At 39.8% G+C, this 15,805-nt stretch overlaps 1 protein-coding gene and 1 long non-coding RNA gene across 2 annotated transcripts; both read right to left on the bottom strand.

The window, feature by feature from the left end:
• Positions 1-528: 528 nt before the first annotated feature.
• On the bottom strand, positions 529-5,328 carry LOC111775646 (uncharacterized). Its single transcript, XR_011423229.1, has 5 exons — positions 4,851-5,328; positions 4,021-4,110; positions 1,689-3,419; positions 1,401-1,569; positions 529-1,170 (listed from the first exon to the last, which is right to left on the bottom strand). It is a non-coding gene; the product is annotated as an uncharacterized lncRNA (long non-coding RNA).
• Positions 5,329-10,675: 5,347 nt separating this feature from the next.
• Positions 10,676-15,049, bottom strand: KRT24 (keratin 24). The gene is given in 8 exon segments (NM_001346191.1): positions 10,676-11,023; positions 11,477-11,589; positions 11,782-11,999; positions 12,352-12,477; positions 12,575-12,736; positions 12,999-13,155; positions 13,539-13,621; positions 14,437-15,049. Coding segments are annotated over 8 exon segments (1,521 nt in total). The 5' UTR covers positions 14,995-15,049; the 3' UTR covers positions 10,676-10,919.
• Between the last annotated feature and the right edge of the window lie 756 nt (positions 15,050-15,805).

Here is a 15,805-nt window from a genome sequence, read left to right as displayed (position 1 = left end):
CTCTTCCATTAAGCATTTCACTTTATTCATTTAGTCTCTCTTCTTTCCTTTATACTTCCTTTGACCTTTCAAAGTAAATAGACATAAAAATGTCTTCCGACATTTGAGTTGAAAAATGTTGGAGGGAAACCATTTAAATGCGATGTTGTAAAAGCTTCTAGGACATTTATTATTTATATAGGTGCACATTTCAAATAAAAAATTACAGTACTATTTTGACAGATGTCTCAGTGAAACTGGTCTACAATTAGAGCCCTGGTTGGATATGACTAATTGCTTAATGCAAGTGATAAATTCATATAAAAACACAAGTCTTTTGGACCTTGAATACACTGTTCCTCCAAAGAAAATGAAATAGAATAATAGAAAATCTCTCTTACAGAACTTACCCTTAATTTTGTTTCCTCTTTTTGATCCAGTTTCAAACTCATGACTGAAAAGAAAACTTTTGTTTTGATTGTTTTAGGTATTCATAAAAATTGTAATATCCAGAACCGTTTTGAAAAGCTCCAAGTTGGAGTCATTGAATTTTAGCTTTTTATGTTTTTTATTCATTCTGTTTTTGAATTACACACCCCAGATGACTATTAAACATATGATATGTTGGCTATAATGGGCTTGTGTTCTGAGGACGGAAGACAGAGCCACAGTGTTGCCCTGAATTTCAGTTCAGTTCAGTTGGGCAAATATTTGTGGAGTGCCTTGTGTGGGGTGGTAATTTGTGGGACCAGGAAGCTGGTTTCATAAATCAAGGTCATTGTCTTCATGGAGCTGGTAAGAGTGATGTTGGAAATTGTACTGTTAGGATGGGCCTCGTGGAAGTTTGTCCAACCCTTGTAGTTTAACATCCTTGCATTTAGTTAGGAATGTAACTAGAAGCAACCTGGTTCCTAGAATTACCCCCAGCCCCACTTGCTCCCCTACTTCACCCAACTCGCAGCTTCTCATGTACCAGCCCTGCCCCTTGAGCAGGCGATGGTAGGCCTCAATTTCATTCTCTAGGCGCGTCTTGACGTTCAGGAGCTGCTGGCAGCTTGCACTCTGGCTCTCTGTCTCGCTGCAGACATGAAGGAGCTGGGTCTCCAGGGCGCTGATCTGAACCTGGGTCTGTGAAAGCTGAGTCTTGTAGTTGGCTTCTGACTCTGTCAGCCTGGCTTCCAGGGAAGTTTTCTGTGGGTGTAGTGAAGTTCGAAGTTTGCCCAAGAGACAAGAGGAAACAAAGAGTTATTTAGGTAAATTAGTATCAGAAAGTGTTCCTATTCACTTTGCAAGAATGGAGACACAGTGCATTCTTTCTTCTAACTCCTTCTCTTTCAACTAAGACAGATAACCTTTTGCACTTGGGCACCATGTTTTAAGGGGTAAGGTTTTGAGATTTCATGGGAAGTAGGGAACCTCACCCTGCGTCTTTTGGACCAAGCCGAGCATTTCGTCCCATGGTGAACATTTGCTCTCGTGCAGCAGGAAAATGCTGCTTTCATGTGGTGCAGGGGTGATTTGCCCTTCCATACATGGCAGTGTTTGGAGACATTTTGGTTGTCACAGCCAGTAGGGGCATGCTACTGGCAACTAGTGGATAAAGACAATGGATGCCATTAAACATCCAACAACCCACAGGACAGCCACCCACCCTCCCCAAAGAATTATCCCACCCCAACGTCTACAGTGCCAAGGATGATACACCTTACCTTACTTAGAACGTGACGTTGGGCATAAGGCATTAGAAAAGTTTCAGGAAACTCCTTGAATTAGAGTAAATCTAGATCTCATTTTAATTCACTCTAACATTCATTTTGCCACCTTGATAATTTTCTGATTTTTAAAAAAATTTAATTGCATAGAATCATCGATTTTAGAACCAGAAGGTACCTTAGGGATCACCAACTCCCTTAGTTTACAGATAAAGGAAAAAGGAGGCCTAGAGATGGATTCTTTTAGAAGAGTGACTTATCTAAGGTTACACAGTGAGTTGGGAAACAGCCTGGGACTGGGGCTCAGGTCTACCAGGTCAATGGAAAACAGAGCAACTTGCTAATGCATTATTAGTTTCATAAAAGCTTCCCTATGGCCAATGTGTACTTCCCAGAAGACAGAAATGCCACTGCTATCCTGGTTCCCATCTCACCGCTCCTGAAACATTGGATGCTTTATAAATGCTTATCATGAATAATTTTGTGTTGTGGAGTAGAAGTGAAAACTGATTTAAAAAGTGGAACATTGTTATTCAAGTTTAAGGGTATTAAATCTTAATTAAAATACAACATAAATACTCCTTGATATTGAATGAAATCCAGCTGATCTAAACGAGGGCATTTTATCTAGCTGAATTCTCTTAAGCATTCAGACAGGAATCCTGCCTTGCCACCCATCTGGAGATGGAAACATTTGATATCATTCTGAACACGAGCCAGGCCAGCGTTCCCCTAACAACCATCTCAGGTTGACACTTGGGGTGTCTCAGCTAATTCAAGAGCTATAGTATTTGCAGAATAGTGTCTATGTGCAATTAATAATTTTGCTTCCAGATGTTTTTCATACATTAAATGGAAACTTTCCCCTCCGAGTTACTAATTGAAGAAGCCCAAGATCTTGGCTTTTTCTTAAGAGCTTTTAAAAATAAACTTCATTAAGGAATATAATACTGTCTTTTGGAAACACATTGTGGAGGTGAAATCATGAAGTTATCTGTGTGGAAAAATTGGTTTTTGGCATATCCACCCTTGAGGAGATTTTTATATATCAGGGCTCCTGCGGACGGTAGTTCCATCTCCAGAGCCTGAAGAGCCCACTCCAGCTCATTCATCTCAGTCTTAGCAGAATCGGATGCACCAGCAGCGGCAGCCATCTGCTGTGGTAGCACTCTGCTCTGAAATGCAATTACGAAACAGAGTCATTTATCAGGCAAGGGAAGTTGTCCTCATTTCCTGACTCGACTGTGTTTTTGGTTGACCTTGTTGTTGAGCCTAATTTCAGCATCCTGGCGATTCTGCTCGGTCACGGCTTCGTAGTGAGTTCTCACGTTGTCGAGGAGCTTGGGTAAGTCAGCTCCAGGCGCACTGTCCATCTCTGCATGACCGTCCGAGCCTGCAACAGCTGGCAGGCGTTTAATTTCCTGAATTGGAAACAACCATCAAAAAATTCAACTGTAATGGCAGTAGAATTCACTTCATGTATTAGAGTTTTCCTTAATCTGATCATTAGATTGGAAGTGACAAGAATTAAGGAAGAAAGAGGCAAGTTACGCTTCAGTGTATGGGCACACACAGCTTCATGGTTCTTCTTGAGATAAGGTAGCACCTCTGCCGGAGTTTCAATCTGCATTTCCAGATCAGTGTTGGACAGTCAGGTCACCTAGGACTTGGGACAGGCCACTGAGGTCAGCCTTGACACTCTGGCACAGGACCAGTTCAGTTTCATACCTGGAAAAAGTCGCAAATGTTTTCAATGGTCGTTAGGTTTGTGTTCATGCTCTATTCTAAACAATCCAGAAATGCTAAGCTTCAGCTCAATATTTGCTGTGAATATAATTTGCTATTAACATTTCATATATATATATATATATTTTTGTAGTATGGCACTGCATGTAAAGTGCTGAAAGCTTTGGGGAAGAACCTGCACAGCATTTTTATTTTTTAGGACTCACCTTATTTCCCTCTTGTTTGTTGAAGGCCTTGTACACATGCATAAAAGAGGGAGTTAATTAAAGAATCTTCAGAAACATATAATGGCACTTTTTAGGAACCTCACTTAAAACACACCTAATACATAAAAGTTCTTACTTAGAAAACATCAATTAGGTGGTGACTGTTTGAACAGAGAATCTCCATAACATCCTTGTAAATACTGGCCTTCTACAGTGTATGTAGCTAATTTCTTTTTCCATTTTTAGGATCTCATTTCTTTCTGAAAAGAAAACTACTCTTTTTACAACTTGTGATTCTAGTGTAAAAATAAGCTTGGCGTCACATAGTGTTTCTCCCCTTGGTTGATGTTTCCCACTGTGCCCTTGAAGGTACCCACATCTTGCTTTCGTCTGAAGTCTTCAGCTGCTGGTTTTACATCATCAGTGTGTAGTGTGAGGCTGGTGTTGTTAATGGTTGCATCTGATATCTGGAAAAGCAGGACACAAAAAAGTTGTTATACTCACATTCTGAACTTCTGTACAATGATATTGAGCGATGCCAATTTCAGGGTCTTCAAAGAAATTTTATGTGTATATGGTTCCTTAATGACAAATACATTAAATAATCTAAATATTTCTTTATAGCATTTATCTTTTCTTTTGAGAATAAAATAACTGTGGGCAATTTATTTAGTTTAATTTTATTTAAGTATTTAGGAAACGTTGTTATAATTTTTTCCATAAAATGAACTATATAAACATAAGAAAATTAGAAAAAAAATTAACATAGCTCAGAGGTATATTCTGTTGCCTGCTAAATATCTTAATCTGGTTAAATTGAGAAAAGCACAGGTATACACGTAAGATGCTCCCTATCTTTTGATATTTTGTGATTTTTAGTGTAGTTCTTTTGTGTAGCAGTAGCAAAGCTTCTTACCTTGTTTTTTTTTTTTTTTTTAAGATTTTTTCTTCATTTTTTCCTTTTTCTCCCCAAAACCCCCCGGTATATAGTTGTACATTCTTAGTTGTGGGTCCTTCTAGTTGCGGCATGTGGGACGCCACCCCAGCGCAGCCCGATGAGCAGTGCCGGCATATGGGACGCCGCCCCAGCGCGGCCCGATGAGCAGTGCCATGTCCGCGCCCAGGATTCGAACGGACGAAACACTGGGCCGCCTGCAGCCGAGCGCGCGAACCTAACCACTCGGCCACGGGGCCAGCCCCTTCTTACCTTGTTTTTAAGTTCCTCAATTATCTGGTAATACTTCTTGTAGTCCTGTTTTTCTCCTTGGCCATTAGCTCCAGGTCCAAATTTCTTAGACTAGGCTTTGATTTTATATTTGAGAGTGCCGTTCGCCTGCTCCGGTGTGCCCACCTTGTCCAGGTAAACTGCGAGACGGTCGTTCAGATTTCGCATCGTACCCTTGTCATTACCAGAGAGCAAGCTGCTCTCACTCCCAAAGTTGGTGGAAACACCTCCACCTGCGAAGCCACTGAAGCCACGTTTTCCTCCATCAATTCTTCCTTTTCCATGAACAGAATCTAAGTGCCATAGACTTGATTTTTGAGCAAAGTGTGACATGATGAAAGAGCTGCCACCTTGCAAAGCCTAACGTCTCCAGAAGACAGTTAAAAGTTATCAACGAGGGGCTGGCCCCGTGGCCGAGTGGTTAAGTTTGCGCGCTCCGCTGCAGGCGGCCCAGTGTTTCGTTGGTTCGAATCCTGGGCGCGGACATGGCACTGCTCATCAGACCACGCTGAGGCAGCGTCCCACATGCCACAACTAGAAGAACACACAACGAAGAATATACAACTATGTACCGGGGGGCTTTGGGGAGAAAAAGGAAAATAATAAAATCTTTAAAAAAAAAAAAAAAAGTTATCAACGAGTAACTCCTTTTATAGCTGACACAGTCGGTGTTTCATCTCTGAAAGAATCACCTTAAGGATTTTTAATGACATCTATCATACTAAATTATCATTTTGTTAATTATTTGTTAAACTCCATGGAGTGTCTTATTTATTTAAAGGCACAGAAAATTCCTTCGGGTATTCATTATCACACGTTGGAGAAATGAAGCAGGTAATACTTACATGAAATCAGCCTAGTTAAACTTGTATTTTCCCTTACGGAATTTCTGCCCTCATGCCTTTTTTATTACTATGCTTATAACACTTTATTTTCCTTTGGCGTCATATGATAAATATGCTATCTTTTCAGATGAAGCTGTTTGAAATCATTTTTAGGGGTTTCTGGTGAAGTAACAGAAAGTGACAGATTCTTAGCTTATGTATCCTGTACGTTAAATTAGAATAAAATGTAGGAAGAGAAAATGGTCAGATTCATTTTAGTATTCTTCTGTTATTTTTTCTCTTGAATTTTGTCAATTGTAAGAAAATAAAATTTTAAGTTTTAAATTTCTTCAAAGCCTGCCTTGGACTTTCAAAGTGACTAATAATATCTAACTTTATATTCTTATTTTATGAATGCATAGGACCCCCCCAAAAGTTAAAGAGGAATAGAAGAACTGATACAATATAGTTCTGAGTTAGTATTAAGTAGCAAACTTGTTTTTCCAGGTTCCCGTAAACCTTTGCAGTGGCTGTCCCTTGCTCCTTTTAAATCAACATAACCAGGTCCTGAATTGTAGCAGAAATCCTAAACTTGGAGATAATAACCATGCCATGCTGCACTTTCCCTTCCCAAATTCCTTATTATCATGGGGAAACCCTTTCCCCCCATTGTTTCTATAGTATAAAATGTATTTTTCTTCACGGTTTGTGTTGTCTGAGGCAGTGAAATAAACCCACAGGTTGATGGAGGATCCATCTATCTATCTGTCTATCCATCTACTTATCAATCATGTGTCTACATCTGTCTGTCTTTAATGAAAGCAGTCACACTAGAAAGACAATATTTTTGGTAAATAAACTTGGCATCCCTTGATCTTCTCTCTTGGCCATGGCCTTTCCTTCATTTTTCTAAGGGGGTCTGGGCCTGTTCCCATGTCTTCCAACACCCTACTCATCAAATAAGAATTTCTTAAAACTTTTGTTAAAATGGAAACAATTTAACATAGAATAAAATACTTACCAGCATGTTTAGCAAACACACACGTCAAGCTGATGTTTGTTATGGGTAAGTGTGGAGCTACTGGTGTGATTCCACTTACATTCTAGACTTTTGTTGTTACTTTTTTTCTAAATGACACAAAATATATTTAGTATGTTGAATAAGAGAATCAAAAATATATTTAAAAAAATTCCAGGCTGAAATGATGACCCCAAATAAGTAAGATTTCGTAAATTAAATAGAATAAAAAAAATGAAGTTCTATGAGTTAAAAACACAAAAGAGAACAAAACATCTGGTGAAGGATAAAGTTTTTCTGCAACAGTCCTCACTCAGCAGAGTTGTGAGTGTGCTGTGGCTGCTGAAGTTAGACTATATTAAAAGATTTAAAAGCCCAGCGACCATTCTCCCACTGCTCTTGATCCTTTCGTTTAATTCTGGGTGCCATATTTTAGGAGCACTATTTAATTGCAAATGTGTCCATTATATCCAAAACATGGTCCAGATAATGAATGGTATGGAAACAACATCAGACGAGGCATGGCTAAAGAAGTTGGGATTTTTGTTTAGAAAAGAGAAGACACAATGGCCATTTAAAAATAGCTCCAAAGGTCTGAACCAGGATCAATTTGCTGGAAGTCATACAGAGAGACAGATTTGGCTCAATATAAGGAAAACATTTCTAACATTACACCTGTTCTTAAAAGGAATGGGCTCCCTTACCAAGTCGTGAACTTTCCAAGCTCTGAGCACCTTCAACCAGAGGCTGGAAGCCTAGAATAGTCTTTCAGGAAGAATTTCTCTTCTGGGTGGGAGGTTGGAATAAAAGTCACCACCCAACTCTTTAAAATTCTGTGATTTTTATGTTGTTATGATTGTGATAGAAATCACAAGCACTAAGATTGGATCTTCATGGAAACTTTTGGGTGTGGAACACCCAGCGGGGAAAGCGAAATTACCTCATCTTGAAGTGGTGCAATGAAGCCCTTGTTTGCATAAAAACTGTCATGGAGATTTAGAAATCTGACTTCTTGGTCTTAGGCAAGCTAATAAAAAATTATTTGAAGTAATTTATTTTACAGATAGCTCCAAGCAATGAGTAAAGCTAAAAGCAGAGTGTGTTTGCTCTTTTCACAAGGTCAGTACATTCCAGGCATTAATAATCTCAGTTACCAACTGCACCAAAAGAAGTTTTTCAAGAGTAAGGGAGGATGCTTAGAAATTATGACTACATTTCTCAAAATCCATGTATCAGTTTTTTTACAAAGTCTTTTGCATAGGATCTCTTCAACATCTTATTATAAAAATTTTAGAACAGCTCTTGCTTAGATTGCATATCATGTGTACTTTTTGTGCATAAAAATTTAGTTTTCAATGAATTATTTGCCTGGCCTCTCTCACCTCCCACCTTTGCTGCCACTGAGAGGTTATGAAGCTCACTTCAAGACCCCACACGTTGCCAGGATACAGCTCCTGTCCTGCTCAGAAAGTTGGTCTTCCCCTGGTTCTGCCCTCTACTGCAAATCCAGCTTCAATGTTAATGGCCAGAGGGGCATTGGGTATCCTGCTTTCTAGTCTGAACTCAGGCCTAGGGGCATCTTTGTCAGCTCTTCTGGTCTCCAACTTCAATAATTTTGCTTCTTTCCACCTTATCTTTCATGTTAACATGTACATGTTGACATATTAGAAATGAATAAATTATTTTTAAAAGGGCTTGACCAATATTCCTTTTCTTCAAGTACCATATCTGAGTCACTGATAATTTTTAAGTGATTTATTGCTTGCAGTATTTTGTTACTTAACGAGGTTGTTTGGAAAATATTACTTGAGCTACATTCTGGGTAGTTTATATTGATCACTTTGTCTCCTCTTGTAGGTCTTTTGAACACAGTCTAATTCCAGGAAGTCATTAAGCAAGTTTAGACTACTTTCCATAGAGCCTCAAATCCTTTGGCTGATTCCTCTTCTCTGCCTTCTGTGAACCTTGTTTCTTTTTTCTAATCTCTGTGAGGACAGATGCCACTTCCAGCATCCTTACCATTCTTGTCCCTTGTCCCTTGAGGTCAGAAAGACAAGAACAACCTTATGAATCTCTGGATCAAAAGTCAGCCGATGACAATCCATATGCAAATAGACACTGGCTCTTCCTTCTTAGGGGTAAGTCCACTCTCAGAAGAAAGAAATGCGTTCCTCTCATTTAGAAGTTAAAGAAGAGTTGTACTTTAGAGTTTCAAAATAAAACATATGCTTGTGTGGTTTTAAAATAATTTTAGAGCGGGTAATGATGAGTGAAAACCCTGTCCTTAACATTGTTTTCAGCACTCTAAGTAAATTTCGTGATCCAAAATGGTTCAGTAGGTTTCAGTTTTAAAAATTGAATGTGCTCTTAACACAGTCTACGGCATGTCAGTATATTGGCACCTATGATCTGGCCTTTTCCATATCTGTCAACAATCATTTAGTACAAATGCAGCATCTTAACACTTGCCAAGGAAACACAGAGTGAGGATTTTCAGTTTAAGATGATTTTCAGGGCAGTCTCATACTGTTGCCTTGACGTGAGCATAGCCGTAAACTTTAGGTCCCAGGCAGTACAGGATGAGAAGACTAGCTCTAGGAAGACGCAAGGAGAGACGCTTTCCCAATGCGGCCGTGATGGGCTGAGACGCTGGAGGCTGCACACATCTGGTTTCCATTTCTGTACTTCCCCCATCGATCCACGTTGGATCTCCTGGTTCATATTTCTTAACTTTTCAGTAGAGGAGAAAAATCCAAGGTTTAATTTACTGTAATGGTTTGATAGGAAACATGTGTTTGACTTAAGACAATGTTGCTCTTTTTCTTTGAGGTGTGGTTTCATGCTTAGCCATTAGCTTTACTCAGTGGTTAGCTATTTCAGAAGTCGCAGTGTGCCTGCAGGTTCATTTTTATGTTTTATTTGATGTGCCTAAAAGGTGAAAAACTGCATTTTTTGTGTGTTTTGATTATTAAGGTTTGATACTCTCATACAGCTCTTAGTGATTTTATGTCTGAAGGTATAATTTACATCAATTATGTTCAGATTTATCCTTTTGTAATTTTAAATTTGGCTTTTTATGCCAAGTTCCGTGTGCTTTTCTGGAGGACTGGCTTGTAGGATTAGTTCTCTAATTTGTGATCAGGCCATATTAAATTCCTTGAGTGGGAAAGTCCTTACTCAACCTGGCATTGTCCTCTGTCTGATTCTTCCTGGGACCCACGTGTACGCACCCACCTCCTACCTTGCTCTAACAAGCTTCGTTATCCCAAGCAAGTCAAGACAGCCATGTGGACCATCCACGGGGGAAAAGACCTTGGCTAAGTGACAGTCTTTGGCTAGAGGTGTGGCTAGATTTGGCGAGGGAACAAGTATCTGAGCGTCTCTTCTCTTTGGGTCTTTCACGTTTTCCAGAAATCTGGCACCATATCATATATCCAGTCTTACTCCCCAAGACTTGTTATTTTGGCCAGTCTCCTAAAAGTCCTGCAAACATGAGATGTCAGATCCCTGTGGTGCTTCTGGTGAATATTGTGGCATCGAGCCTTCTCCACTAACACCTCTTATTATTTACTGTCTTCTCTGTGTTTAGCTTTCTTTTCTCTATCTAAAATGTAAGCTTCTTAAAGTAGGAGGCATATCTTACATTTCTATCTTATGAAATACCCAGTTCAGTGATGGACATAAAAAGCTAGACATTAATTAATTATAGACTGATTATTCAAATAATCTCATCCTTTGTGTGCTGAGCTGTTGGCTGTAGTTTTAGGGACACTGAGCCGTCGCTGAGTTCTAATGTGATGTTAAACATGTCCACATACGAAACGGCTATTATCTTGAGTTTCATGAAGAAGGTACCATATAAACAACGAATTAATATTGGTAACATAATGCAGCTAGGTTATAATAGATAGCTTCATGTCTAGCTAAAATATTGAATTTCTCAAAAAATTTCAGGAATAATGTAGTTAACTTGCAAAAGTAAATTTATTGAAGCATAGAAACAATTAGAGCAGAGCTGTCATTTCAACTTTTTCAAGAGCATTCTAATAAGAAAAGAAGAGGATGCAGAAAAATTGGTTAGCTGTCTATTTCTGAATGGAAACTCTTCTGTGAAGTTGTCTGGAAAGATGACTAGATTGGCGCAATTTCTTCCTTTGTGTCCTTTAGATTTTTTTCTCAGAAAGACACTCTTGTTGATCTGGAAATTGCTTATTTAATTTTCACCTCAGAAACATTGCTGACTTGAGATGAGACGACTTTGCCATCCACCACCTCCTCCACGATGGTCTTAGTCACTCTAGTCTTGCTTGGGTCTGAAAATCATAGAATCACAATGTCATTCTGGAAACTATCACAGAAACACAGATCAAGAGAAATTCAAGTGCATTCATTGAGTATGTTCTCTTTGGGTAAAACGATGTAAACAATAGTATACACTTTTTATATGACAAGCAAAGTATGCTTTTACTTTTAAATTATAAAATTATCGTTGGGGCTGGCCCGGTGGCGCAGTGGTTAAGTGTGTACATTCCGCTTCAGTGGCCTGGGGTTGGCTGGTTTGGATCCCGGGTGCCATGTCCATGGCACAACTTGGCAAGCCATGCTGTGGTAGGCATCCCACATATAAAGTAGAGGAAGATGGGCACGGATGTTAGCTCAGGGCCAGTCTTCCTCAGCAAAAAAAAAGAATGATTGGCAGCAGATGTTAGCTCAGGGCTAATCTTCCTAAAAAAAAAGCAATTATCATGAACATTAAAAAAGTCTACCTCGTCCTTGGCTAGACGAGCTCCCAGATCTTGAGTCACCAGATATCAAATCCCTGGATCCCGTGTTTCTCAGTCCTGAGTTCCTAAAATCACCTCCTCCAAAACCAGAAGCACTGGAGAAAAAAAGTTTTTTTCCTTTATAGTTTGCAAAAACTGGAGAAACCCTCCATGATGAAGGTAGATGTCTTTTGATCAGATTGTATCACTGGTTCTTTATAAATACAGTCAGCCCCCCAGCTCCTTTTGGTTTCATAACATAAATACCCCAATCTATGCATTTTAGCATGCTCGCGACTTTCGTTTACCCTCCTTCTCCATCGAGCAGGCGGCGGTAGGTCTCGATCTCCATCTCCAGGCGGGTCTTGATGTCTAGCAGTTGTTCATATTCTGCGTTCTGGCATTCAGTCTCGCCCCGGGTCTGGCAGATCTGCTCCTCCAGGCTGCTGATCTTCAGCTGGATTTCTGACAGCTGAGCCATGTAGCCAGCTTCTGTGTCGGCCAGAGTTCCTTCCAGGGAGCTTTTCTAAGAGAAAAAGCAAACAAAAAAATTCATGAAGAAAATAAGTCATTGCATGATTTTGAAAAAATACAAAATTTTATAAGGTACTAGGAGAAGGACACCTTCACCAAATTATAATCTATATTATTATAGCACTGCTTCCTTAATTTTTGTTGGCATTACTTTTTTGAAACTAAATCTTTTATGGAAATAGAGTATATTATCTTTAACTGGACTATTCTGTACTTTCTCCAAACACAACACAGTCCTCCTTAATATGACTTTTATTATGTGCCAAGTAGAACATCCTGGCAAAGAAAGAAAACTGAGTTGATTAACTCCCTGTTGGAGATTTTGCAAAGCTATTTGCACCTACCATGGCCAGCTGGGACTGAAGCTCAATTTCCAGGGCTTGCAGAGTGCGTTTCAGTTCTGTTATCTCACTCTTGGCAGAACTGGTTGCCCCGGCATCAGTAGAGATCTGTGCTTGCAGCGATGCACTCTAAGTGAAAATAAAATGCAGTCGTTGTAGGCTGATGAAACGAGCAGAAGTGGCTGTGTGTGGCCGAAGGCCCGGCCGCTCAGCCGTGATAATCTACCTGCTTGTTGAACTGCTCCTCAGCTTCGCGGCGGTTTTGCTCAGCCAGTTCCTCATACCTCGCCCTCATGTCATTCAGCAACTTGGTGAGGTCGGTTCCTGGGGTGGCATTCATTTCTACCGTCACGTCTCCTCCAGAGGTTCCTTGCATACTCTTCATCTCCTAGGATGAAGAAAAAGAGACCGTGGTGATAAAAACAGTACAGCGATGACTTTCTGAAATGTGCATAGCCAACAAAAAGTTGAAGGTAGGACACTGAAGGGAACCCCCATCACCAAATTCAGATATAATTTGCTCATTATTACTTTTTTTTCCCTTGTTGTAGGAGTTGGAAAGTCATAGAATTTGTTTTATTTTAATAGAATGGACGTGGGGGAAAAATCTGTAGGCCAGAGTCGTTTAACCACGTGGACTGTGTTCCTACCTCCTGGTGGTTCTTCTTCAGGTAGGCCAGCTCCTCGGTGAGGCTCTCAATCTGCGTCTCCAGGTCGGAGCGAGTCATGGTCAGGTCGTCCAGGACTTTCCGCAGGCCGTTGACGTCGGCCTCCACGGTCTGCCGGAGATACAGCTCGTTCTCATACCTGAAAGGGGCAGCAGTAAGACCATATAGTACATTTCATAGAGTACCATCCAGTCTTACATATGCAAGAAAAAGTTTTCTCCTCTGAGCTATTCAATGAATAAAGGCTACTAAGTTGTCTCTTAGGAGTTTTCCCCCTGTAAAGAAAAATATGAACTTAACGTTAATTATCGATGGCCAATATTTTGTATAACAAAAATTGCGTCCTTAATTTGCCTCTTTCTTTTCTTGGTGGAATGATGGTTTTTAAGGTTTACCCTTGGAATGTTTGTGAATTTTGGTCTTGATCTCCTAAAAGATTCTTTTTTATATTCAGAATAAGTTAAGCAAACGGATTGAATTTTATCATTTCTACATTTGTTTTCAAGTCTTCACTTTTCTTACTTCAGTCTGAAGTCATCAGCAGCCAGCCTGGCATTGTCAATCTGCAAAACGATCCCAGCATTTTCAATAGTGGCAGTAATGATCTGGAAAAGACAGTAATAGTGAATAAATGAGGGACGCTTTTTACCTTGTGTCTGCATGCCCACTTGTGAGGGTAGATGTCCCTTGAGTTAGCTTTCACACGTGAATTGCCTTGAAAACTTGCTTAGTAATGACACCTGTATTGATAATCCTGGCATATTTGGACTACAATTTCTGCAAAAATTAACAGTTTGCACATTTACTGAAATAGGCATGGGACATTGTTTTACAGAACACAGTCCTCTGTATATTTCTGCTGCTTTGGAAGATTAGTTATTCTATGAGCTCTGTCAGAAAATAGTGTGAAACATGAATTTCACTTCCAAAAAAGTCTTTAAAAGTATATGTCCCATACAACAGTGACTAAACATTTTAGATTCCACCACATTCTCATACAATATTTGCACTGGATTTTCTAGGAAGAAAAATGTCATGAAGACTTTTTAAATCTAGCAAGATGCTAAAATATGTCAACTGCCACAATTAATCATGAAATAATTAGATTAAGCTAGCGTTGACTCATTGCCGTCACTCATATATTCACGTTAATTAGCTACCTGGCATTGTATAAATTTTACTCTTATGTAGAAATACTCAAATTTGAGATGCAAACAGAAAATTAATGGTTCATTAATATGGTTGGGGGTCACATACAGTATCGTCATAGTTAAAACACGCCAAGTTCCTTTTTACATATACAGCAGGCAAACGTGTTTTCAAATAATTTCTTGACTTAAATTCTTCGTTGCAGTACATGATCTGAATGAAAGCAAAAGAGACAGAAATAATAGAAACTCAGCAATGGATAGTGTCTCACCTGATTCCTGAGATCTTCAATTATTGGGTAGTATTTGCTGTAATCTCTTCCAGATCCAGCATCTCCAGACCCAGAGCCAAATCTGTCATACCACTCCTTGATTTTGTTCTCTAGATCAGTGTTGGCCTCCTCCAGGGCTCTGACCTTGTCTAGGTAACTGGCCAGGCGGTCATTGAGGTTCTGCATGGTTTGCTTTTCACCCCCAGAGAAAAGCCCCCCATTGCCAAAACCACCACTCATACCGCCACCATAGCTGTAGAAGCCTCTGCTAGCACCACCGAGTCCAGAACCCCCACCGAACCCAGAATCCACACCAAAGCCAGCTACAGAGCCTGAAGATCCTCCAAACCCGCCCCCTACTGAGCAGCTACCAAAACCCCCTCCAAAGCCAGACCCCTCACCCAAGCCGTAGCTGCTGGCTCCTCCTCGGAAGCCCCGGGCAGAGCCTCCCCCAAGACCACATCTGCTTCCACTGCTGAAGCTGCTGCCACCAACAGACACCCTGACAGAGCTGCTGCCTCCAGCCCTGGAGGAGGAGACGCGAGATGAGCGAGACATGATGCTCCTGCAAACGTTTAGCTTGTCCAGGCGCACAGGCGAGGTCACAGTGAAGAGTGTATTTACAGGCTGCCTTTTTGGCTCTTATATACCCATATTTAGGGTGTTCCTTTTCCATGTCACTTCTTAATCCCTGTTACAGTTTTGCTAATCTGCAATTTGATAATTTCTTTTTTGTGAACCCACTCTACTGGCTCTTTCTCTGAAGCTGGGTCAGAGCCTCTGGGCATTTACTGTGTCAAGAAAAATAATTAAGGTGGAGCGAAGCAAAAAATTTTTTCAGAATTATAGTTTTAATCTTTCAGAGGTTTCGATGACTGATAATTCTTCTCTGAAAGAGTAATTCTATTAAATTTGCTTCATGGTTTCCCAATTACAGGGCACATCCCCAGATTAACAAATGTAATGAAAATACTTAATATGATGAGAATGGGAATTTCCCCTCACACTTGTAGCTTTTTGTTCCTATTGTTGTCTTAATGTTGAAATTAGCTTTAGCATCGACATTAGTTTCAGATTTACTTAACTGTCCTTCTCTATGATTATTTCAATCAGCATATTTCTAAGTTTGTTGAAGTTTGTGATTTTAGGTTATTATTTGCTTTGTATTTTGAGATCAAATTAGATATTTTTACTGTTAAGAAGAAAAACTTAAATAAATAATAGTCTTCCATGTACATATTATTAGATCTCAGCAACAGATTTATTTGAGCAGAGAATGTCTAAGAAAGATTGGAAAATTTTTGAGGCAGATAGTTTTAGCATCAGGTCAGAGTTCATTGTGACTGGTTAGATGCTACAGATCTGCTTT

The sequence above is a fragment of the Equus caballus genome, chromosome 11 (genome assembly GCF_041296265.1).
Source record: "Equus caballus isolate H_3958 breed thoroughbred chromosome 11, TB-T2T, whole genome shotgun sequence".
Lineage (NCBI taxonomy): Eukaryota > Metazoa > Chordata > Mammalia > Perissodactyla > Equidae > Equus > Equus caballus.
Note: the sequence above shows the minus strand (reverse complement) of the source record. Positions and strands in the feature narration are given on the sequence as shown.